The sequence below is a fragment of the Urocampus carinirostris genome, chromosome 3, assembly GCF_059441175.1.
Source record: "Urocampus carinirostris isolate Australia breed hairy pipefish chromosome 3, RoL_Ucar_1.0, whole genome shotgun sequence".
Lineage (NCBI taxonomy): Eukaryota > Metazoa > Chordata > Actinopteri > Syngnathiformes > Syngnathidae > Urocampus > Urocampus carinirostris.
Window position 1 is genome coordinate 23,309,203 of NC_142351.1, and position 26,386 is coordinate 23,335,588.

At 39.4% G+C, this 26,386-nt stretch overlaps 1 protein-coding gene across 2 annotated transcripts in view; it reads right to left on the reverse strand.

The window, feature by feature from the left end:
* LOC148369213 (FERM, ARHGEF and pleckstrin domain-containing protein 1-like) overlaps positions 1-26,386 on the reverse strand; it is a 58,790-nt gene that overhangs the window by 5,706 nt on the left and 26,698 nt on the right. The window contains exons 3-24 of one of the 2 annotated variants that reach the window (XM_088331150.1): positions 20,096-20,200; positions 19,967-20,009; positions 19,620-19,698; positions 18,984-19,081; positions 18,012-18,126; positions 16,346-16,493; positions 14,551-14,646; positions 14,283-14,449; positions 13,769-13,837; positions 13,618-13,693; positions 12,038-13,424; positions 7,767-7,951; positions 7,610-7,699; positions 5,645-5,781; positions 4,155-4,236; positions 4,009-4,070; positions 3,377-3,552; positions 1,503-1,633; positions 1,356-1,424; positions 1,191-1,280; positions 947-1,029; positions 584-699 (exon numbers count right to left, since the gene is read on the reverse strand). In XM_088331150.1, the coding sequence (XP_088187276.1) occupies positions 584-699; positions 947-1,029; positions 1,191-1,280; positions 1,356-1,424; positions 1,503-1,633; positions 3,377-3,552; positions 4,009-4,070; positions 4,155-4,236; positions 5,645-5,781; positions 7,610-7,699; positions 7,767-7,951; positions 12,038-13,424; positions 13,618-13,693; positions 13,769-13,837; positions 14,283-14,449; positions 14,551-14,646; positions 16,346-16,493; positions 18,012-18,126; positions 18,984-19,081; positions 19,620-19,698; positions 19,967-20,009; positions 20,096-20,200 (3,604 nt within the window). The remainder of the gene's footprint in view (positions 1-583; positions 700-946; positions 1,030-1,190; positions 1,281-1,355; positions 1,425-1,502; positions 1,634-3,376; positions 3,553-4,008; positions 4,071-4,154; positions 4,237-5,644; positions 5,782-7,609; positions 7,700-7,766; positions 7,952-12,037; positions 13,425-13,617; positions 13,694-13,768; positions 13,838-14,282; positions 14,450-14,550; positions 14,647-16,345; positions 16,494-18,011; positions 18,127-18,983; positions 19,082-19,619; positions 19,699-19,966; positions 20,010-20,095; positions 20,201-26,386) is intronic. The other variant, XM_088331149.1, reaches the window with a different exon arrangement.

The following is a 26,386-nucleotide window of genomic DNA, read 5'->3' on the forward strand; positions in this document are numbered from 1 at the left end:
TTTATACTCTATTCCCTAAAATTCGTTTCTAGCGACATGAATAAAAGTAGTGTGATAATGAGATAAAATATAATGCCATTTCATATGTTATCCGTATCACAAGTGGTCTTGTGGTTAAATGGCAGCACTTTTAACGCTACGATCTGGGTTTGGTTCCCATCTTTTATAGTTTTGGTCAGCTATGTGTTTAAATCGATCAATCATTGCACAAATACGGTAGTATACTGTTAGCAACGCACACTTATTAATGGATTTCTAATTTTATCCACAGTATTTCGGGGTGTATATAAAGCGCACCAGATTGATTACAAGGCACACTTTTAAATTTCCAGCCAAAAAGCTTTTTTTGTTGCTCCTTATAGTCCGCAAAATTCGGTACATACGGCAATACTACTGCACTCTCAGTGAAATTCAATAGCAGCCATCTAGTGGTGGAAAGTATGGCACTCACTCGTTAGCAGCTTTATCTTATTTGAAAATAAATGGTAAAATCTTTTAATACCCCGCCAAAGATGTACAACAATGATTTCTGCGCAAGTCCTGAGAGTACCAAACCATCCGAAAGGGCCTGGTATGGCCTTACTATTATTATCAGAGGGGCTTGTGGATAGAAGGTCCATGTGAGGGGTGTTGCTCTGCTCAGCTAAGTCAATAGCCATCCTGATGTCTTCTAGCCATCGCTCCATCTCAGCAGCACAGCTGAGAACAAAGAATAATAGGTTCGCGGAAAATGAGTTGAGCAGCAAAATACACAGTAACAACTAATCACGACTAACCAGGATTTTTAAGGCGAGTTGTGATTGGTTGTTACCTGACAAACTGAAAAATGGCCACCCCTTGAGTTAGATAACATTGATGGAATTTAGCAACTTTATTCATTAAAACACTATTTCATTCATAGAGTCTTGAAGCGATGAAAGCTATATCAATATGTGCTGCACAGTACCTGGCTGCCACCACGAGTGACTGTCGCTGTCCAAACAGGGTAAAAGAATGAGGGACTCCCCACTCCTCTTCACTTTCTGTAATCTGCAAAAACACAAACATTGTATCACCTGAAAGCATCTTGAGCTGATATTTTTTCTGGGTTTAGAATAGCATCAGGTTTCCAAAAATCAAAACAGATCAACTACTACTCTAAAATAAAGCTCCATTTCAAGAATATTATTCTCATCAAAAGCGTGGAATACCGTCATTCCGTAGAGAGGTAGCTGGCCATGAACTTTGAACTGGTTGGTGGGAGTCATCCCCCGACTAGTGTACACCAAGGAATCGCTGAACTAGAGAGGATGCAAAAACTGTGCAAATATTCATTTTGAAAATAGATACAGTTGAAAATGACCGAAGCATCATACCAGGAAAAACATTCTCTGTTGCAAGCCTTTCCCGGAGAGTTTACTGAGGCATCCAAGTCTGATGAACTCCTGTCAACCCAACAAAAACAGGCATTCATGCAGAGAACAAAGGAAGCGATTCATCTTTTATAAACCAAAATGTCAAACCCTGCCAGGGATGGCCAGAATGTCAATGCCAGTCAAATCTTTCTTTAGCTCGAGAAGCTTTTGAAAGTTCTCCATCTTCATCATTGTGCCTTGCAGCTGCAGCACCAACTCTGTGATGTCCGCCAGGGCAGCTGCAGCGGGCAGAAAAGAAGTAGGAGAAACATGTGAATGGAATTACTGTTAAAATGAGAAATTTAATATCTGTAGAAGATTTGCGTCTGACTGAAACTACATCACCGTTTTGACTGAAGTAAATCAGTGAATTATTAAAAAAAGACAATTGATAAATGTTGCAAAATCTTTTTAGTTCAAACAAATATAAATCTTATTAATGTGTTCACCTTTCTAATACTTATAAAAATGGATTTAAGACATTTTAATGTCAATTAAGGCCTTATTTTTAGAATGATGATTTCAATGCCAGCACGGCGGAGCAGTGGTTAGCGGCACAGTTCTAAGGTCATGAGATCGAACCATCCTGTGTGAAGTTTGCATGGTCTCCCCGTGCTTGCGTGGGTTTCCTCCCGCCACTCCGGTTTCCTCCCACATTCCAAAAGCATGCATATCAGGTTAATTGGACGGTCTGAATTGTCCCTGGGTGCGAATGAGCGAGTGAGTTGTCTGTCTCTGTGTGCCCTGCGATTGGCTGGCAACCAGTTCAGGGTGTCCCCTGCCCACTGCCCGAATATAGCTGGGATGGGCTCCAGCACCCCTGCGACCCTTCTGAGGATAAGCCGTCGCAAATAATGGATGGATGGATTTCAATGCCTTTTAAGACTTTTCAAGGATCCGCAGGAATCCTGAGTTAGGTTTTGGTGCTCTCACCGCAGGTCTGATTCCCGTTGCATACAATGTAATATGATTGTTGTCAGAAACATTTTTCAACTCTTTGATCATTGCACTACTATATACCGCAAGTGTTTAAAATGCACAGCGGTAATATATGAAAAAATACTGTAACTTATACTGTAGTTCTTATCTCAATATAGTAAATTTCCTTAAAATGTTCAAAATAAAAAATTGAATGGGTGGAATTATAGTAGATAATAATAGTATCATAAAATGAATGGGTGGAATTATAGTAGATAATAATAGTATCATAAAATGGCGGCTGCATCTGTGGAGGCTGCAGCGCTTCTGACTGGGGTAGTGTGAGGAGGGTGACGAGGACAGCAGAGAAAATCATCGGGACTTCTCTCCCCTCCATTCAGGACATTGGCCAGAAGCGCTGCCTATCCCAAGCTAAGAACATTATCAGTGACCCCTCTCACCCCCATCATGGACTGTTCACTCTGCTAGCCTCTGGGAAGAGGTACTGCAGTGTGCGGTGCAGGACCACCAGGTTCCACAATAGTCTTGTCCCCCTGGCCATTAGACTGTTAAATGGTCAATCAAACACATAGTAAACCTAAACCGCTGCTAATCTGTACATCTGTTGGTTTTGTTTGACTTTTTGCACTACTGGCAGTTCTTTATAGCTAGCCACTCCTTGCACATCTGTTTCTCTGCACTATGGTACTTACAGCGTTATTATAACAGTGTTATTGTTACTGTTTACCTGACTTGTTTACCTGACTGCCCATTTTGCACATCTGGTTAGCTGCTCCTCTTGCACTATTTGTGCTACTGTAAAATACTATACATAGCCATAATTATTTAGTATATTATTAGTACTAAATACTCCAACTCAATACAACATTTTATTTATATCTGTACATTCAAGGAAACTGTGCGGGTCAGATGTATCGACATTTCGTTCTGTATACACGTGTACTAGAATGACAATAAAGTAGATCTGAATCTGAAATCTGAATATTACATATATGTTTTACACTTTTCATGTAATTGCGAAGAAGTGGGGTCGGACTCATCACCTCTGGAGTCCCTGAAGTCTTCGTGGGTAGGCGGGTAGTGCTTGCAAAGCCTCTCCAGGATGAGTTTGTAGTGGAGCAGGCGGTGGAGAGGCCTTAGGAGGAAGATGTTAAAAGGGAGGTAGCACACCTTCTGCTGCTCCAGTTCTCCACACAGAGTCTCTGCCTTCCGACTGGACCTGAGACACAAAGATGGACGAGGGTCTCAATTCATACCGTTCAATACAACAGTAAATGTTTTGGTTACATTTAGCTGCGGTCAAACATATCTAAAAATTATCTCAATAGAAATATTTGTTTTCTAGTTTGACACTAAACAAACTGCAGATCACTTCTCCAAGACCAACAAGTGCATACTTCTTTCAGTACTTGTCACAGATTGGCGAAAAGAGGTTGTTCTTATGAGTGTTACTGAAGTTTGATTAAAAATCAAAATTACAATGGCATGTATACATTTAAGATCCTAACCATTAGTGCATTGAAATTATGGTAATATCAGTCCAATAGAATGACATTCCTCGTTCAGGGCTACATGAGAAAACATGTATATGATTGCTCTCAATTACATTAGTTGCAAAAACCTTGAAATGTTAAAAGTATAAACTTTCTTTCGAGTGATCTAAAACAACACTTACCGACACGTTCGTTCCAGCTCTACCAGGCATTCTGAATGTTTCTGTAGGTGAGTCGTCAGTTGCTGTACGTGTCACAAAGGAGTTAAGAACACAAAAGTTAATTTAATTTGAAAAGTGCAGGAATAGCCCTGTTATTGTTTCAGTACCTTCAGACTCTGGATGTTTTTCAAAAGAACATCGCCAATTCGCTGATAATCGCCCTTGATGTGTGCATTGGATCGACCCTCCCTGAGAGAGGAAAAAAAGGATGTTAACGGCAACGGCTTTTAAATTTAATCCATAAGTGTGCACATTTTCACATTTAAATCAACCATAAACAGAGCAAGCTTTTTTTTTAAAATGTCATTCATAAACAGTGCCCCTCCATTCATTTATCATAAAAGCTGCGCTTATGTCTACATTTCGTTGCTCCATTTTACAGTAAATCTTAACTGGAATTGTAGTTTTGGTCATATTTTGAAGGTGAACGAGTGAAAGCGCGAAAAGAGGTGCTTAGATGCAATCTAAAATGTGTTTTTAAAAAGCTTGGATTAGCTTTGAAAGAGACAATCAACATTTCAAAACTTTAGGAGATTTCAGGCGATTTTAAAATGCAAATTCCTCACCCAAAACACAGTCATAATAGTGTATTGTGCCAACATCCCTCTGTGGGGATTTTACCATATTCTTGCACTCCAAAGAGTGCACCCTCTTATTTTGTGTAAAGAACTTTATACTACAACTTTGGGGATCCTTCATTGCAAGATTGTCTTCTCAACTACTGTTAGCATTAATTAAGTGCATTTGAAAAAATTGGCTGTGAAATGTCTGGAATATAACAGAGAAGAAATACAAAAATCAGATGCTTCTTCTCCAAAAGAAATAAAACAGTATGACAGAGTCTCTGGTCTATGAAAACCCCGTGAGTCTCGCAGAGCATAGGACAGGTTCCTTTTCTTGGGAAAGGCATGGTATTTATGAACAAGGCGTCTAATTAACAGGTGAAACCACTCTCCACCAAAATAACTACTATTTTTTTAAGAAAAGATATTACCCCTGCACCAAAATATAATTGTCTTAATGTATATGCTTTAGTGTGAAAAGGCTTAAAATCACAAGATACAAGTCCAAGGCTGAGGTCCAGTACCGGGCTGTGGTTTATTTGTCATAGGCCCACAGAAAGAAAAAATAGGTTTGATTATTTTTTGTCTACTATTGTTTTTTTAACATCCCTACTGTAACACAAAATGTGAATAGGGGCATTAGAGGAAGTCTATTTGAACTTAAGTCAGTATGGTTTTAAGGGCAGGCACACAGTTAAACCACGTTTATAATTTATAATTTTTTAATTCTTATTATTATTTCTATATTCGTTACTATTTGTGTCATTGTCATCAACATTACCATTATAAATGAAAAAGTACAGACATGTTTAATGCGGACCATGGGCCAAACTGTGAAAATATTGTCTCACATTAAACCAGTCTGTGGTTAAAAATAGGTTTCTGACCCCTCGTTAAATATATTTGAAGGGGTTTTATTAAATGTCATAATTTCATATGTAAAAGACTGTAGTACAAATATCAAACCAGCACTCTCTATTATGTTCTACTATACTTTTTAACACATTGCATGGATGCTTAATGAGGACGCTGACCATTGTGCCAGTCTCTGTTCCACTTCCTTGAGAAAGCCTTGGTGGAACTTGTGGATTGGATCATAATTTTCAGAGATGAGGTTCTGAAGAGTGACCGGAAATGCATCTTCGTCTTTCTCTGCAATACGTTTGAAAGACTAAAATGGAAACAAACAAAAAAAGCAAAAAAAGGGTCAGGGCATCTGCTGTCATAAACAGTTTAGATAGGCAATGGATAGGAAAGGGAGGGTAGTATGAATTTGAAAAGTTAGGTACTTCCAGCCAAAGAAAACACTGAAAAGTTTTAAAAAGCGTTCAGCACACGCCTCAGAACCATATGAAAGCGGTTGGAAACCACCCATGGGAAGCCACAGCTGACTGAGCGAAAAGATCAGATTAGAATTCATTTATGGCCCAACCAAAGTCAGCAGTATTTGTAGTTATATCCTCTACATTGAAACAAATTTCTGACCTACTGTCAGAATATGTGCTAATTCTAAGAACTCTTATTTACTCATTTTTCGCTTTTCTAACTTTTTTACTTATCAAGTAAGAAATAAATACTTTTAAATGTCAAATAGTAGATAATAGAAGCCAGATAATAAATAACCTTGCTCATTTTAATTATTCCTTTTCTCATTTTCAAGAATATTAACGTAAAAATTTAGGATAACAAGAAAAATTGTACTTAAAACACTAGCATTTAATTTTTTTGAGTGTAGGTAGGTTTACAGACGTCGTGCCCTGAAACTTCAATATTTGATTTACAGGTGGTCCCCAATCTTATAAATAGCTATCTGGAAATTAGTTTGTGTAAATTCTGTTTTACAATGCAAAAGGTTCAGGTTTAAAAAGGGGGAAAACAATGTATAAATGCAGTGACCTTTTCAAGTGCATCTTCTTGTTCTAAACATGTACAAGCAATCAATCAATCAAAATTTGTAAAGCACTTAATGGGTAATGAATTACAACTCAAATTGTTGTATAAAACTCAGTGTGCGATACAAAAAACATCCCCTCCTTTCCCCTCATCTAATAGCCTGGAATACCTAATACATAAATAACATAAATAAATACAGTGAAGTCTCGGTTATCGCAGTTAATGGGGACTGAGACCACCCGCGAAAACTGAAAATCCGTGGCGCCCCTTCAAAAATGCTTAAAAAAACGTATACAAGTATACAGTATACCCCCCTGTATACAGTACACCATATAGAATACGGGTAGAGAGAGAGAGAGAGTGAAATTCATGTTATAATAAAAAAAACAAAAAACTGTAAAATATGTTGTCTGTTTACAATAACAATTAAGGGTCTAGAACACTGTTCTACCGAACAATTTACTTTCGAACAACCAATTATCGTTATGAGCTTTCAAAAACAAGCAAACACTACAATTAGCTAGCTGCCAATCAGCTTGCGTTTATGCCCTTGATGCTTAGCGTATACATGCATTTCTTTGCGTTTTAAAGTTTTGTAAAATGATGCAATTACTAATTCTAATTGAATATTTTGTTTTCAAATTTTGTAAAATAATGTAATTTCTAATTTTAATTTAATATTTTTCATTATTATTAATTTTCTAACATTTTTAATTTTTGAATATTTTCTAGACCCGCGAAGCTCTGAACCCACAAAAGTGGAACCGCAAACTAGCAAGGTTCCACTGTACAATTATGGCGAGGCACAGATTAACCAAGTGAGGAACTGGACCTGAGGGAGACTCATCCAGATTGTTGGGGATGGCAGGAAATGGCTGCAGGAAGACATTTCAGCTAACTAACCATAACTACACGTGTGGTTGCCCCCACACAAAAGGAAACACTGAGATTAAGAAAAAAAGTGAAAATTTTTTTTAGATAACTTTTATGTTAATATACATTTTTTTGTTTTAGTTTTTACAGACACATTTAAAAATAATGTATTTAATATGAGCAAATTGATCCCCCAGTTGAACAACAATTATTTTTTTCATTGGCCGCCTGACCTCTGTGATGACCTGCAGCTCCTTGAGGTAGGTCCTCTCGGTGGTCAACAGTTCCTTTGCGATAAAATAGGCCTTATCTGTGGGAAACTTCTGGACACAAAAAGGCGGCATGAAATCATCTGGCTCCCAAAAATGTTCTCATTAAACAAGACCAAACCTTCCTCCTGGCCTCGTCCTCATCTTCGTTCCGAACATATCCGGCGTCAGCGAGCAAAGGGCTAGGGAGAGGTGAGAGCTGACTTGGAACCACAAAGCCAACCGGAATTCCTCCTTTTGAAATGCTGTTAGCGTGTACCTCTGGCGAGAGACATTCTAGTGGCGAAGCTTCAGTTTCAGGACTTCCTGGAGGAGAGAATGAGGAAGGGTCAATGGAAAGGAAGACCAAGGGGTGTGAAATTTGATGGTCGTCAAGGAAGGAGGATACACACATGGTGGTTGGGTGAAATTGGTTCAACAAAAAGTGTGAATACTGTCTAGAAATTCACTGCCACTTTGTGCATGTCATACCCTTTTAAATCTGATCAACATGGCAATGAGTTTCACGATGAGAGAAGCAAAACAATTCACGTGTTAGTAAGGGAACTGGGTGAGTTGCAAGCTCAGGCTTAAAAAAAAAGGACTACAGCCTATACTTAATTGCTGTAGCAGGATTTGAGTCTTACTATAAACATGACTGTACACTACAATCACTAACTACACAATTATGACATCATACTTGCCCTGGTGCAATGTTCCGTCAATCCACATGCTGGTGGAAAACCACCGAGTCCGTAATAAGTGACCAGTGTGCTCCAAAATATACACAAACACAAGCAAGTCAAAATAGTGCAGGAGCTGACAAGCATGGCACATGCACACAATGGATGAGCAGCACAAAACTGCAGTTGTGGGGGAAGGACGGCTTTTCAGTCCATGTTCTGGACCCAAGGATGGAAATTCCCAATTCCTGTTTTACCAAATCATGCACATGTTTCATTAGATTTTTTTATTGGTGCAAGTGCAGGAAAATGTTACAGTGTTAAAGACAGATGAAAGAACAGTAAAACAAGCAGATTTGGATTTAGAGTTGTAAATAAAATAAGTGACACGTGTTGATAAACGTGAAAAGGAGGAAACCCAGAGTGTTTTCAACCCGCATATGCAGTGCGTATGAGTCGAAGATAAAAGAATATACCTTCCAAAAACAGTTCTATTCGCCTTAACACATCTAGCAATTACCGCCAGTGTAGGTTTAAATTTCACAAAAAAAAAAGTTATGTCATGTAAGTTATATCATGCCTAGGAAACAATACAAGTGACATTTACAGGAGCAAATTCGCCTCTGATTATCTAAAAAACATACAAAATCACAATCTATTATGTCACAATCTAGCTGGTGTCGTATTTACAGCATACAATATTGATGTTGATGTATGGACTTTTTGATGAGAGAGAAGACAAAGACTCAACTCCAACTTGATAGGATGCCCTTTCTCTAAAATAAAAAAATAAAAATAAATTCTCACACCAACAAATGAAAACGTTCTGTGAGGTTTAAACATGTTTGCACTCAACACATTGTGCGTCAAATGTAAATTTAGATGTACTGTATCCCCCGACGCCTTCCTAAACACTGGAGTTGAGGCAACTTTGTTTTGCCACTCATGTGCAAAGTGAGGAAACATAGATCAAAAGGTTCCGAATTGTGAAACAGCAGTGGGAAATAACAGAAAAGTATACAAATGATTGTGATGCTATGCATTAGCATCAGGAAGCTTTTTCAAACATTCTGGAAACACTTCAAGCCTTGAGCAGTGAGTGAGTGACAAAGTGAGCAAGAAAGAACCTGAATAACAGAAATGGCACTCATCTGTTAAACATGCATTTTTTGGCAAACGCCAAAGTGGAAAAGTGAAGGGTTTGTACCCCCCAAAAAACAGAAAATGTGCCAAAAATAGTTGCATTACAAAGCATGACGTGTTAACAAATGTATCAGATCAAGCAAAAGGAAAAGGTCATACAGAAGGAGGAATTTAGAAAGCAATTTAATGACTAGTTGTCGGATATTATCACTCTGCCCTTGTTTAGAAGTATATGGATAACAAAAATCTGTGTCTAAACACATTCTTCATTATGGCAACACCACACCACAATGGAAACTCAAGCAGGTTTGGTAATCTGACTGAAGAGGAAAGGGCACACACACTATATGTGTGTGGCAGCATGCCGGACGCCAAGCAGACAAAATAAATAATTACGAGCCAATGGGTTCATGTTTGATTGGGGACTGCTTTGTCTGAAAAGTTGAAACGATATAAAGATCGGAAAATCCCCGTCACTAACCAATGTGAATGGGCTAGACCTATCAAAAAATACATTATAAAGGTTATTTCCCCCCCACTAACTCCTAGTCGTGCATCTCTAATTTTAAATACTTATTTTAAAATAATCATAGCTCTCCACAACCAAAAAGACAGCTTAGAACATATGAAAGTGCTCCATTAGGAGAGGCGCTCAAAGCAGTCAGCATTGCTGCCCCTGCAACAAGTGTGCTTAGTATGAAAGAATAATCCATTTTTAGAGAAGGATTATTCTTACCAGCTGCCTTCTTGAAAATGTTCACAGTAGGGACAAGTACAGAAACCCTTAAACACAACTCTAAACTATGAAGTATTGCACAAGACAACAATTTCATTCAAATCACATCATCTAAATTCAAGATAAAAACAGACAGTATACGAACTAAAACATGAACTATGATGAAGTAAACAAAACTATGTTTGAGCCCTAACCAAATTCAGTCTTTGAGCACAGAATATTGTAAAAATACAATACTAGAGGTATGGCACTTTGTTCAACAACTTTGTCATCTGGGTCACTTGATTAATGTGACGCTAGCAACGGCTAAAAATCCCAAAACAGCTACATTCCAAATGCAAAATGTTACTCCTATGATCATTAATAGGTCTACATTACATAGCTGTACTCAACACACACAAAGGAAAAGGCAGGCCTGGACCCTGGAGTAGTCACAGTTTTAAATTAAAAAAAAATAATCACACGGTCTGCACTCTACTGGAGTCCAAAATGCGCACTCTATTGCAGGAATAATATGTACAATGTGTGCCTAATGGTATAACAGGAGTTTGAAAAGACCACTAATGAAAAGTTTGGAAGTAAACAAGTAATCCACTTGTCAGATCACACATGGTGCCGTTGATGTGGCACACACCTATGCACAATCACCATTCCTCCCAATCTTAACCACATAACTTACTTCACCTTCTACAGGAATAAGGATTCAGGAAAAAGATTGGGGCCTAAAATATATCAACAAAATCCATATACCTTTTTATAGCAAGAACATAAATTCAAAGCTATGTTGATCTTCACCATTGATAAAATGTTGGTTCCACATTGTGCCACAATTGACTGAATATTTGTAGTGCCTGTAACAAGCCGCTCTTCCAAAAAGCACAGTCTGGATGAAGACAAATTTCCAATGCATGAACTCAAATGTGTTAAGGACTGAAAACATCAAATTCTGATCAATTAACTCCATTCCTAGCTAATTTTGTATTACAGGTCGACTTTACCTTGTTCAAGGCCCAAAGAACCACCTATTCCTTTACATAACAAGAACACAGAACACAGCTCTGGGTGGATTTTCTAACGAGATTGAAGCAAAAAATAAGACAAATTTCAAGTCAAAGTGTGGTCTGAATAAGTCTTAAGAGCTCAACCTAAAAAAATCCCCATGGAGGTATCTGAAACACAAGTATCAGTCAAGGAACGGGACAAAATCCTTCTAGTACATTCTGAATTCAACTTTCATTCATTTTGTTTCTATAATACTTTCCAATTCAACTTTGCAATGGCCATTAAACAAAATGGTTGTCGAACAGTAGTATGTTGTCTTTAGGACAGCAACATATTATTATTTTAAAACATATTATTTTAAACATTTCCATGTATACAATTTCAATACAAAAAAAGAAACAAAAACATAATTGTAAAAACATAATAAATGATGATGCACTTCGTGGTTTGGTTCATACCGCATCTAAGGTGTTAATATTTTTTTAAGTTGAATCAATTTTCTGTAGTGATCTGTGAGTGGTTGTTGAGCCCAGGGAAATATCAAAGTCATCAATGGACACCAACCCTCAAAACGGCCGCCTCAGAGGAGGCTAATAACAGGTGGATTTCGCCTGATAACTCCTGTTCAACAAATACAATATTCATCAAAATGCAGTCTTTAGAATGTTGGTGACCAATACAACAAATTATTGTTAGGAAATGCTCTGAGTTGACTTCCACTTTATATCAGAAACATTTTTTTCTAACTGGGCAACAGAGCTGCAAAATCCTCATGTCATATTCTGCTCAACGGCCTCTAGCAGCTAAAAACCCGACCGCCTCGATCTTCCTCATTAAAATTGTAGCAACCTTGCTCTACCTCGCCATCATTACTGTCTACCAGCTGGAGACTCCCAAAAGAGAATTTGCAAGGCAGTGGCGACGAGCTTACACCATTGGAGTTGACCGAGTTCATGGAACTGACAGCGGCAGGGTTTCCGAACATTAGAGGTTGGCTGTACGCGCTGCTGCCAGTGTCCGACTCTGTGTCACTTGTGTCGCTACCGCTGCTGGTGGAACCGTCAATCATTTGAACCGGCTGGTTCAGATTGTTACGCTGTTTCGGACTTGCGGGTTTTCCACGCTGGCCGAACAAACGCTGCACTGTATTGGACCGTGCCTGACCTGGAACCAGGAGGTTCCCTGGATGATTACCGTTAGTTACAATCGTTCTTCGCTCCAGTGGGGCTGAACAGGGCGTCTGTGCCTGCAGCCTGGTGGGATGTGGGCTGGTCTGATAGATGGGCGTGGATGTGAGCTGGCTGAGAATAAACGGATCGGTATCTGAGCGATTACGCATGTTGTTGTTGCACTGTTTAACCAAGCGTGCATGAGTGTGGTTAGAGATGGCGTTAATGGGCGAGTAGCTGCCATAGTGACTGGCCGGCGGGACAGCGGGAGCCTCCACAGGTTTAGCCCCGGGACGCTTAACAAAATAATGCCCGACGTTGTCCGATCGGCCGTTAGTGGCCTCACCATGACTGAGTGAGTTTGTGCGCTGGTGGAAGCTGCTCATCACCGGGCTAGAGCACTGGCTTTGAGTGCCTGTTCCAAACGGGCGGCCCAGTATCACTGCTCGCTTCTCACGACCCTGAAATATCTCATCAAGGAGCGTACTATGAAGCGGCAGGCGGGCGTGGTAAGACTCGTTATTATTAGACAAACTGTCGTCGTGGTTTAGCTCGTAGCTGCCGTTAATTTTGCTGGTCTGGGACTGATCAATAACATTTTTACTACCCAGTATTCCTTGCTGATGACCCTTTTTATCCTGCTGCTGCATTAAACCTGGATGATTGGTGTGGTAGAAGCCATTAACAAGCCTGAATAAACTCCCATTCGGGCTCCCATTTGGAGCATTACAACCCGTGGGCTTGTTGACCTTGTCATCGTGGCTACTATTGACTTGGCTACAACCTTTACTATTCTTTGTTACGTCGCATTCGCTGTCTACGTCACTGCAGTCTATGTAAGGAATGGAAGAACTGCTGCCTTTGTTGGCCCTGCAGGATGGACCTGGATTGAGGAGCTGCCTGCCCGGAGAGCCCTGGTGGTTCTGTCTGGTGTCCGAGCCGGGAGTTGCGAAGTCATGACGGAAGCCGTTAGTGGCCAATGTAACCGATGGCAGCTCATGTGTGCCATTCGAGTACGCTCGTTCTGCAGAGTTTGGTCGATCTTCCACCGGCACAAATGTGACATTCTATAATAGAGGAAAGCGAACGTTACGAACATAACTACGGTTGTATTTCGTCCCACCGACGGCCAGAGGTGCTTTACAGGTTTTAAACGTTCAGTGCCTAAAGCACCGCCTGTGGCTGTCGGCAGGGATGAAAAAGTAATTTGCTTTTTTAAAGACTTCCAATTTTTGAACTTCACTAATATGAATAGGATACCTCATTAGTCACTTGCGATCTGAAGGAGGAGGACCGATGTGGCAGGCTGCTACTGGAAAGAATCTTACTGTGCTTCCTGACAAGATTAACAGTTAAAGTCAAATCACATCCGCACAGTTTGACAAAAAGTGTTAAAAAAATATGCTCTCACCTTTCAAACGGAACCTTTTTTACCTCAGAATCTTTCACGTAATCAATGATCTGTTTCTGGGTCCTACCACTGCAATAACGACGCACAAAACAAAGGACAAAAATGGTTACAATACACGGTCATAATGTAGTAATGTAGGAATAATCATCACAAAAACCTGCACAAATATTTGAAAATATAACGTTGCAAAAAAAAAAAAGCACAATAAACCCTTTAAGATTTGGTAGGAAACTAAAAGCAATAATAAAAAAAAAATAAAGTCCCTGCATAATCATGTATTAACAAATAACGACAAATGTAACAATTTATAATAATTTGTAATTTTGTAATAATATGATGGATCAGTGGGAGGGTGGTTAGCGCGCAGCCCCAATGGTGCTGAGGTCCAGAGTTTTGATTCCAGCTAAAAAAACATGCATGTCAGGTTAATTGGCCAGTCCAAATTGTGTCTGGGTGTAAATTAGCTTGTGAATGCTTGTGTCTCTGTGTGCTTGTGACTTAGCAATGTTTTTACCTGAAGCGGAATGAGGATCCTCTGGTGAAAAGGATGGGCTTAGGTTTGGGTTTGGGCTCCTCAAAGAGTCTGAAGAAGGCATGATATTCAACACAGATCTTCCAAAAAATTTTGCAACAGTCCCTGCTGGCCATTGCAAACTCTAGCGTGTCATGATGACCACTTTGCTGCAGGAAGATGATAGCATAAGGATAGGCTTGAGCATTCGGACCGCAATTGGAAAGTATTGTGTATTCAAGTGGCTAGGGGAATCCCCAGACGGACTTACAGCAGGGTCAGCTCTCAGCTTGATGAGAAAGCGTTTGCGTTTAAAGCTGAGTTTACGAATCTTGGACCAGTTGAAGGCATTTATTTTTGTGTACCCCTGAAAGCAAAACATTTGCATCATATCAAGGTCATGTATCAATACCCTCCAAAACAAAACAACAGTTTTCACTGTAACAATGATAAGTTTCAAGTTCAGTTAAAAACTTAAAATAAAAAAATGTATATCAATTAATTTAGAACTAGCAAGGAGATAGACGGGGACTATAAAAGAAATCCTCACAATGCCAAATTCCAAATCTATTCTAAAAGTCCTCTAAGTAACCCTTTCTTTGTATTAAATCTCCAAGGTTAAAAAGGCGGTTCTTCCCTAAAGGGTGTGGAAATCAAAGAAACGCAACATTATTGGCTAATATTGACAATCATATAAACAGTGCATAGTAGTCAAAATAATTAATCTATTTATCTACCCCGTTCATATCCCTCGAGAGGGTGACCGACAGCAAGACAACCACATACACAAAAACAAAAACAAAAAAAAGGAAAAAGTAGCAAAAAACACAAAAGAATTGACCACGGCCAACCCAAATGTCTTAACACCCAAACAAGTTAGGCACCTTGGCACCCAAGTTGGTCAAGCTTTCGTCCAGATGAAACGGGACACGAGAAAGCGGCCATGTCACTCGGGTCAGGGTGACACAACACACTCTTCAACAGCAGGGCCCGACAGCTTTCACTGGTTTACCCCTACCGCATCATACAGGTGCCCTGCCCATCCCTTAGAACGTGTCCAAACATCCCACTATCCGTTTACAACACCTCTCCACTCTTTCCTATCACCAAAAAGAACTCGAGCTTCCACTAGATTTAGACCTCTTTCCTGCAGTGCAGCCATAACACCATCCATCCAAGTTAATCACGGCCTTCCTCTTGGTCTCCTTCCATTTACTTCTGCTCTGTAGATCCTCTTCAACATTCGCTCCTCATCCATCCTCTCCATGTGTCCAAACCAACCGAGTACTCTCTTATCCGCATTCTTGCTCAGTTCCACTACTACTCCAGTTCTGCCTCTCACAATTGAATTTCTCGATCTATCCAATCTGGTCACTCCTAACATACTTATCAAACACTTCATCTCAAAAACACTTAATTTCCTTCTCAAATCTGCATTCAGGCTCCAAGTCTCCGCACCATTCAATACAGACGGCACAATCACACTCTCATACAGTCCTCTCTTTACATCCATACTTATACTCTTGTTAAAATAATGAACAATAATGAAATATAATAGTCAAAATAAATAACTGACATCCTTGACAATCCCTTTTGCAGGTGTCCACTATGTAATACAGAAAAAACTAATAATTTCCTCTTCCTTCTTTATACCAGGAAAAGAAAAATACATGGCAGTATTTTAAGCAGGACCTGATGCCAGTAAAATAAAACACTGAGCTACGGCACCGTGGTGCAGAAAAAGTCCGCTTAGTGAACAAATTATTCTTTAATTATATCTTGGTTTATTTTCACCATTAGAACAAACCAATTACCCGGTAATAAAAAAAGAGTCAGTGGATGAATGAAAGAAGCCAATATTTATTGAATTTCCTTTCTCAAATTCATTCCAAGCTATCAAACTGCTCTAAAATGTCATACTGTAGAACAAAATGCTATTTTAGGTAAGGTTTCTGGGAATTTTGAAGTTAAACATCATGCTTTAGTTATGACCGGCGTTTCTTTAACTTTAAGCAACTTATGTTAAAATATGATAAAGAACGACACACTTGCTGTATGTCTGTTACCTGGAATACCAGCACCCCAGTGTGAGCCACAGCTAAGCTGAGTTTGGTGCCCTCGCGGTCTTTTGCCGGGTGCAGCCGAACACCATACATTTCAAGTCGTCGGGCAATTTCCAGCAACTGGTAGTCTGACTCTGCTGGGGTCTGTCCGCTGCAAAGGAGAGGTACCGGTCCATCAGTCTGTCGCTATTCTCATGCACATCGAGCAGATATCATGTTATTAACACTCTGCTGTTAACATTGCTACAGTATGAAGGTGAATGATGTGCCATTATTATCCCTTATCCTTTGTCAGCATTTGTATTACCGTTTAATTAGACCATAGTAATGATCGAGACGATAAAAAACAGCAGGCTTTAAATACATGGAGCGATCAGATGGCGATGACATGCTTTGTTTCATTGCACATCAAAAAATATCAGCCAGTTTCCTGAATACGCCACTGAATTAGCCACTTCCTTCCTGCATGGTCTGAGGGATGGGGGAAGGGGAACTGTTCAGGCACAGACTGCTTTTGTGTTTTAAGTGATTATCTGTAGCCCTTTTAATTTGGAAAGAACATGCATATGAAAACAGAAAATGTGAATGTATGTTATGTTATTTCAAGTGCAGTAGGAGTAGGAGTAAACCCCATGTGTTGGGTTCGCTCTTTGTTGTTGGCTTGTGGAAATAAATGCATGCATTCACGGGAAATGAAATCAGAACAAAAGTGTGAGGGAAAGGGAAACAGGTTAGGGGTGAAAATCTAAATGTTTGTGACTCTGACTACTGGAGAAATGATTGATGTGTGCTGAAAAACATATTATGGCAACCCTATTTTTTTTAAATTAAAACAATAAGAGCTAGTGTCAACCTAACTCTGGGGCAAGGTTTCTAATCACTGACTATAAAGAGAAGAGGGACAGTGTGAGAAGCTCTTCGAAGTTGCTTTGGTAAAACCATTAGGATACGCAAAACATTGAAGCAGGGGTCTCATGGTTGCGACAGCCTTTAATGCGTGTGAATTTATGACAGATTGAGACAGGTTGAAATGTGCTTGGCAGTTGCGATTGTAAAATGGGTGTGTAGTGTTTGAGATAAAGATCGGGTGGGGGACCTGCTGTGCATTTCTGTGTTCTTGTTGACACCCCTTTCGAACTGATCTCCACTCAGATTACAGTAGTTCAGCATTGTGTATCCTTAACAAGTAAACCTAACCCCAAACAGTTTTTACCAACTGGGATTAGTAATCTTTTCATTCAATTTCCCATTGTTTGTGATTAATTTTTGACCACACACAGATAGTGTCTATATTAAATATTATATATATATATATATATATATATATATATATATATATATATATATATATATATATATTTAAAATATACATTCTACCACATAAAAACTTAAACAGATAACATATTTAACCCTTAAATGTAACCCTATGTTAATTAAGACATGTTTAAATATATGTATTTACGTTTTGGGATTGGGTCAAATGAAAACCAGACTAACCTTAGTGATGGTTTATTCACCCAATCCTTATCAGTGTTTTTTTTCATATTTTTACAGTCATTTCAAATCAGAAAATATAAAGTTTTATTTATTCTTTAAATAGATTTTCTTCAATAAAACTATAACAGCAATATGGACATAAGTGGCCAGAGGGGTAAAAATCATTACTTACACATGCTTGCGGTGGCAGTCCATGATCTTGTCCCGGATGGCGTCTTGGTCTGGCAGGTATTTATTGTGGAGGAGATGCTGCCAGCTCTGGGTCTCATCAAAGTCTCCTATCTCAGCTGGATTTGGACACAGACATGAAGAGTTGTGGGGAAATGGAGGATGATTTAAATAGAGCTCAACGAGTTAGGTGAAGCAAAATATCAGGGTGGAAAATGTAGTTTGATTTTGGTTGACTTAGTTAATGTGCAGAGGCCATTTTTATTCATTTGTGGCCACTCCATTGCAACTGCATTTGTTCCAGTAGATGGAGCCACACTAGCAAAAGCTTTGAATGGAACAGTTGGAAAGGATTTTTCAATCAAACAAGACAGACACACATAAGATTGTTCTGCTTTGGCAGAGGTCGGCGCCCAGCTGGTTTTTATTCTAGTTCTAAATTTATTCAGCTCTCCATGCAGTCCTTGCAATGACAGTTACCTAGACAACCAGTACACTTTCTTCAGCCTGCTTACTGCATCCTACAGTTGAGACTATGGACAGATGAAAATGGTCAAGGAAAGAAGATTTTAATGTAAATGGTACTATAGGCTTTGTTCAGTTTATGAAACGCTGTCATAATAGGTACTTTGTTTATTCTGGGCTAATTACTGGATTGTCCTGGTTTTGTCATCCATGGGCTTTTGTGAGCAGACCAGAGTTGGTGCTCATGCAGGGACAGTCTACTGAATCATTTTTCTGACTCTAAAGCAGCTGTGTTTTGTGATATCTGTACTAAGAAGATGACATTATTTTTTTGATAGCCATAATCATTGTTTTTAATTATGTTAATGTTGAGACATGATAAACATATTGTGGTTTGGGTTCCCTCCTGACATTGAAAACTTCAATTGTAGCCTTTTTGTTGTATTTGGTGATAAACATGCCTGCACCGTTCTATTTACCAACCAGGACGTCAAGTGATGTTTTCGCTTACACTGGATAATGTGGGAGACCATCAGGGCAGCACTTGAGTCGTTACAGATGAGATTACCGCAGGCCAGATCCCGCTTGATTTGTAGAGCGAACAGGTACCTATAGGCAAGCCAAAACAGATGGAAGGAGATTACTAGCCAAGAATTTGTAATGACTGTGTCTCAATACTTTGTTGCACTCACTGCATTGCCGCCACAGAAAGTCAAAGACTCGTTTAAAAACAAGAAATTCTCCTGCTCATGTTCATATAAGAGTAAATTTGGGTGTCCATTTAACATACAGTTTGTGTTCTACTAAGGAGAATCAAAATTGTGTGTCTATATGTCTAGTATGGTTTTCTGATATCAAATATTCACACTGGATTGAAGTTGTGGAGCCATGTAACTTGTCATTGTAAATTATGACATTACGTAGTCAGAAAAACATAATGGAGACGAAAAAAAGCAACACTTTGTCAGCTGGCTAACTCCATAACAACAGTCAGTTTATTTGGAAAAATCAATTTAGCCAGGTTTTGGGTAAAGTGTAAGTCCTGTTGAATTCTAACTTCAAATGATGAACAGACAAGGTTCAGGAATTACACCTCTCCCGATGAGTGTTTCTGTGTGTGCATGCGTGCGCGTGTGTGTAAACCTACTGAGTCAACTCCTCCATGATCTGTGTATGGTCAGGAGGGAAGAACTTGACCACGAAACGAAGAATGGTGTTCTTGGGCCCTTAGATATAGGGAGAGATGATCGTAAATATAAAAAACATATGACTAGATTTTTGCATTTTTGTGTATCAAACCCAAGATCTTATACAAAAATTGCCCCATGTATTAAACCGATGATTTGTGCCACAAGCTGAGCTCTATGATAAATATTTAATGCAGCAGGAATATTTCACATTAAAACATGATTCAAAGCAAAATCTTTTAAAGATTATGTATGTAAATATTACAAGTCCAACTAAATGATAATACAACACATTTATGAAACGTACTTCGGATCTGCTTCATTGTTGGCTTCAGAAGGTCTAGCCACACCTGCATGCAGGTCAGATTGGAACATTGAGGTTAATGTCACAACGAGCTGTATTCATATCAATTGCAAAAGATTTTGAGCATCTCACAGTCATCTTGCGTTGGTCCTGGTATTCCAGTCCAAAATAGTCCCCTTCCACCAGGTTGAGATGTACACAAATAAGGTCAAAAAGCACTTTGCCGGGGGAACGTTGCTGTTAAAGAGATACAATGTAATTAGGTTACTTGTATATTGAATTTGCGGCCTGAGGGAGTGATGGTGGGGAGCATTGCTGTTTGAGATTAAGAGCCATCTTTATGCGTGTCTAATTAGATGTTTCATGGCAGAATGAGGTTGTGACTCTGGATACACCCCTCCCCATTCCCTACAGCACAACCCTCCCTAACAACAAGCGCCTGGTTTTTAACCCAAACCGTAGACTTCAGGATCAGATTGAGGGCAACACTCTGTTTAGATAGAACCATCAGGCCACAGGAAAAGCTGCAAGTAGCTCTTTCAATGGTTTCAGCTGTGTTTAGGCAAATGAGCGGTGCCAAAACACACAGAACAAACCCTAAATTACCAATGATATATTTTTTCCTGTTATACTTCAAGTGAGTGGTGAACAAGTAGCATAGAGACTAAAATACATTCCATGTCCTGATAATCTCAAAAAAGTAAAATTGGGATTGGGTTTGTTTGTATTCGAGTGACACAATATATAAAGAAACTAAACATAGAAAATGTACACTACCAAACCACGTTGATCTGTTTCTTAAATACCAAATGATCAGACAATATTCTACCTAAAATAGGGGGTTTCTTACCACAAGTTACAAAGCTTACAGTGGCCAATAAGTATTCAGTCAACCACCAATTGTGCAAGTTATCCTACTTGAAAATATTAGAGAGGCCTGTAATAGTCTAGCTGCGGTTGATGGTGGACGCATCAGGTTAGCACTGCTCGTTCTATGCGTTTATACTGTCATTGGCGTCGGTTTTAAGAGTATTGTTAATTATTAATTTTACAATTCTAACCATTTTAACATAGTTAGAAGTAAAGCAGCCGAGTCCTGCCATGGCCGGGCATTATACCGGCGGGCGGAGACGTAACTGCGTGAGATTCTTGCTCAAAGATGTTGTGGCAATTTCGGAGGGAATGTCAAGGACGGATTTTATTAACAAGTTTGTTGAAAAGATTCTGAAGTTTAAAAAGGAGGAGGTACATGCTGTCATAAAAATGACTTCTGACAAAGGCTTTGATGTGAGTTTTGAAACGGCAGCTCTTTATCAAGAGTTTTGGAATCGCTTTGAGGGAGTGAGGTCCCAGTTTTCAGGATTTACAGTGGAGAAGCTGACTGATAATACTAACAAGATTGTCGTTGTTAGAATGTTTAGTGAAATGATCAGTGCTGATGACGTCTGTTATTGGTTGAGTAGATACTGCTCAGTAAAAGGCCAGGCTATGAAGGTGAGGTGTGAGAAAGGCTATTGGAATGGTGCCTGGAGGGTACCAGTCCAACTACGGCAAGATCCTCAGGGCTTTCAGGGAATGAAACAAATTCTGTCGACTATATTCCTGGGGGAAAACCGTGGCTTTATCCACTATCAAGGGCAACCGAAACTCTGTCGCAAATGTGGTGAGCATGGGCATCTGGCTGAGGTATGTGATCGAATTTTTTGTGGAAAGTGCAGAACAATTGGACATTCCTTTGAGGAATGTAGCAATAGCAGAAAATGCAATCTCTGTGGAGAAACGAATCACCTCTTTAGAAACTGCCCGAATTCGTTTGCTAACAAATTGAAAGCTAGGAAGGCAGTTAACAAAGACAACAAAGACAATGAAATGATGTCAGACAACATAGATAATGAAATGAATAAATGTCACAAAGACAATGAAGTGAATAAAGATAACAAAGACAATGAAATTAATAAAGTCATGGAAATACAAAATGAAAATGAACAAGAAATTAATGAAGTTATAGAAATACCCAATGAAGATGAACAGGAAATGAATAAAGTTATGGAAATACCCAATGAAATTGATCAAGAAATGCACAAAGAAATTGGACAAGACAAACAAATTGAAAAAACAGATGTACCTACCAAAACCCCTGGAGCAGAGACCAGAGAATCAAAATTGAAACAGGAAGAACCTGGAAATTCTGATTCGATTTCTCATAAAATACCTGAATTTGGACATGACAAACGAATAGAAAAAGCAACTGCCACTCCGAAAACACATACTAATCAGGAAGGGCCTGGAAGAGAGTTCAAATTAGCAAATTTGTTTGCTACGCCATTGCCGGGATTTGGAGAAGTCAAACAAATCGAAAAGGCGAATGACTCTCCAAAAACCCATACGGGCACTGGAAAGAGGAGTAAAAGTAAGACAAAATTGGGAGTGGTGAAAAAACCAGAAACAAAGATAAGAGATTTAGAAGAAAGCCGATTGCCGGTGAATAAGCCCACAAGGGAACTGTATGAAGTTGAGACGGAGGAAGTCGGGGAGGGAAAAAATCTGACCCTTAGTGGGCAAGGAAGTAAGAGACCCTTTGATAGGTCCTCTGGCTCACCCCCTAACCCAGAAAAAAGGGGAAGACCTGGAACCACAGACAGAGAGTCAGAGGGTCCCAGAGTTTTCCCCGGTGAGTCTCAAAATGAGGTACTACTCTTAAGTGATGTGTCTGACACAGGTGACACTCTCGATGATCTCGATGATCACCAAAGAATGGACTCAGATCCCCCGGTTTTGTCTAACTAGTTTAAATACTTTAACAACAATTATGAACATTACATTCTCTACTATCAATGTGAGAAGTGTGAGATCAAAGGTTAAGGCTCACAGTGTTTTATCGTTCTTAAAAACTATCAGAACGGATGTGTTTTTACTACAGGAATGCTGCATCCCCTTTCTAAAAAATTATAAACAGTGGGAAGAGATTTGGCCATATCCGTCATTATGGAGTGGCTCGAATGAAAACCGTAACGATGGGGTAGCCATTTTAATAAACAACCCTCAACTCATCATAAAGGGGAGTACTGTGATGAGAGACGGACGCGCAATCTTAGCAAGACTTTCTTATATAGGGAATGATTTTAACCTCATTAACATATACGGCCATGCCGACAGACAACTCAGGTACGAACTTTTAGAGGACATCCAGTCGCATATGCTAGGCCATCAACCACTAATCGTGGGAGGAGATTTTAATTGCATCCTAAGTAGGAAGGATAGAAAGAGGAATGATGAGGAGTTTAAAGTAGATAAAACATCAACTTTATTACAAGACATGTGCCGGACATTTAAACTGGTGGACTGTTTCAAATCCATACATCCAGGAGAGGAGGGCTTCACCTGGTTCAGTAGTGACAATGCCAGAGCCTCTCGAATAGACTACATATTTACGAGGGGTTTAGCACAGAGTGATGCAAGATTACCGTATTTTCCGCACTATATGGCGCACCATGTTATAAGGCGCACCTTCAATGAATGATATATTTTAAAACTTATGCCATACATAAGACGCACCCCATTATAAGGCGCTATAAGTGCATGCTGGTTTAAGATCAGGTAATTGTGCAATTTTGTAATTGTAATCCTGTGCAGTCCTTCGAGACATTTTTGGGATTAAGGGCTATTTACGGTAAATAAATGTGACGACTTGACTACAGTAGAGAATGTAGTTACTTTATGCAACCTCTAGATGTTGCCACGCTCAAGGGAATGTCAACAAAATATTCAAAAAGGTCAAACTTTATTAACAAACAAGCTTTCCACAACTCCATTCACTCCCAAAATAAATAAACAGCCGTTTTATTATTTTCTCTGAGGTAAAGCATTTTCGTGACACATCTTTGAACAACATCGACATATCATTTTATTTTTTGTCCATTTAGTCAACACGCAAAGAAAAAAACGTCTGATACTGTTATTTTAAATGAAACGTTAGTGCAATCGCAATAAAGTGACACTCGTAATGTGCAAAAACAACGAGTGCAAAGCAATAACATAATAACTGTAAAATGTAAAACGTAAACACACAAAAGAAAAACAAAGATCACTCTATAAGCTCCTCATCGACGAATCCCTCGAATTCTTCTTCTGCTGTGTTCGAATTGACCATATCTCAGTGAATGGGCCATCCAACACGTCCGGTGTTTTTGTGCCAGCGCTGTTGCCTTCATACGTATAGTTATCGTACTGACACTTCTGCTTGCCGCTCTTTGTTGAACAACCCACTGTTCAAGTGTCTCCTCTAACTCTGGCCATCTTGCTTTATTGCCACGGAAACTTTGTTGAGTTTTCCTTACTTGGCGGAGCTTATCTTCATCCTTTCTCCACTTCCGTACCATCGATTCATTTAAGTTTAACTCTCTCGCTGCCGCTCTATTGCCGTGTTGTGCTGCGTGACTGATCGCTTTGAGTTTAAACTCGGCGTTGTACGCGTGTCTCTTAACAGGAGCCATTTTTTATACAAATGCACGTATGAAAGAGAATCTCTCTCTCTCTCTCTCTCTCTCTCTCTCGCTCTCTCTCTCTCTCTCAAACGTGACATTCTGAATAATTCTGCGTTTGTTTAAGGTAAATTGTGCTTTACATCTTCACCAGTCATAACCCTGGATTCAGACAAATACTGTATTTGTTGAATATGAATTAAGCAGTTTAATGGGGTAGCCATTTTGCCACTTAGTAAACAAATACAACACGAGCCCCGGCAACTACCAATCGTTTAATATTTCCCAGTATGCACAGCGCGAAAAATGGAGTCGGCGGCTGTTTCTCGTAGTTGCGAGACCTTGCGAATTTAATATTGAGCCATATATAAGGCGCACTGTGTTATAAGGCGCATGGTCAGCTTTTGAAAAAAAACAAGACTTTTAGGTGCGCCTTATAGTGCGGAAAATACGGTAATTCCAGTTTTTTTTTCGGATCACTTGCTACTGTCCTGCTCTTTCTCATTTCCTTCAGGTATGACTGTTGGGAAGGGTTTGTGGAAGTTAAACTGCTCCCTGCTGGAGGATGAGGCTCTAGCCGCACAATACAGGGAGCTGTACAAAGACTGGCAGACCCTTCAAGACTCGTATGATTCACGAGCACAATGGTGGGAAATGACAAAGAAACGAACACAGACCTTTTTTAAAAATGCAGGGAAAAACAAGAAACTCAAAGAGATGAAACGCATGTCGGGACTACAAAGAAGACTCCAACGCTATTTCATCCTAACAGAAAAGGGGATGGACTTTAATGATGAAATCAAAGAGATCAAACAAGAACTAAACGCTTTGGCGGAAATAAAGAGCAAAGGCATCATAATAAGAAGCAGAGAAAGAGAAATAGAAGAAGGGGAAAAATGTACACGCTACTTTTTTAAAAAAATTATGGGCAAAAATGAGGGGATTTTTAAACTTCAAAACGAAAACGGGCAAATAACAAAGGAAAGTAGTGAAATAACCAGATTGGTCGAAGACTACTACAAAAAATTATTTGAAAAGAAAGAAACATATGAGAATGAAATGGGGCATGTGTTAGATCATATTTCAAGATCAGTGCGTCAAGACCCCTTTTTAACATCGGACTTTACCCAAGACCAACTGAATGATTGCATAAAGACTATGAAAAAAGGCAAATCACCCGGGGAGGACGGACTCAACCTCGAATTTTACCGGACTTTTTGGGATATTTTAGCACCAGATCTGTTAACTGTTTTTAACGAATTTTCCAGTCGAGACCATATGCCAGACAGTTTCAGAATCGGGATAGTTACTCTATTGCACAAAAAAGGAGACAAAATTGACTTAAAAAACTGGCGACCCATAACGCTTTTAAACGTGGACTGTAAAATTTTCAGCAAGCTTCTAGCAACACGAATGTCTGTTGTCTTGGGAGACTTGGTTGATCCAGACCAAACCTGTGCCATTGTGGGAAGGAAGATCAGCGACAGTCTCATGCTGATCCGTGACACCATTTGTTATGCAAGAGACAGAAACATGCGACTAGCGGTCCTAAACCTAGACTTTGAAAAAGCCTTTGATCGAGTCTCGCACCAATACCTCTTCAGGGTATTGCAAAAATGTGGTTTTCCCCAAAAATACATCAATTGGGTAGGACTGCTATACCGAGACATCTACAGCAAATTCATGATTAACGGGAATTTATCGGAAGCAATCGAGATCAACTGCGGTGTACGTCAAGGTTGCCCTATGTCTCCCCTTCTCTATGTTCTTTGCATTGAACCTTTGGCACAAATGTTAAGAAAAGATAGATTTGTCGAAGGCATCAATATCCCAGGAAGTGGGGGACAAATTACCAAGTGTGTTTTGTACATGGATGATTTTAATATTTTGTGTACTGACCGCGCATCTGTTGAAAGAGCCCTTGACTTGGACTGACCTGTTT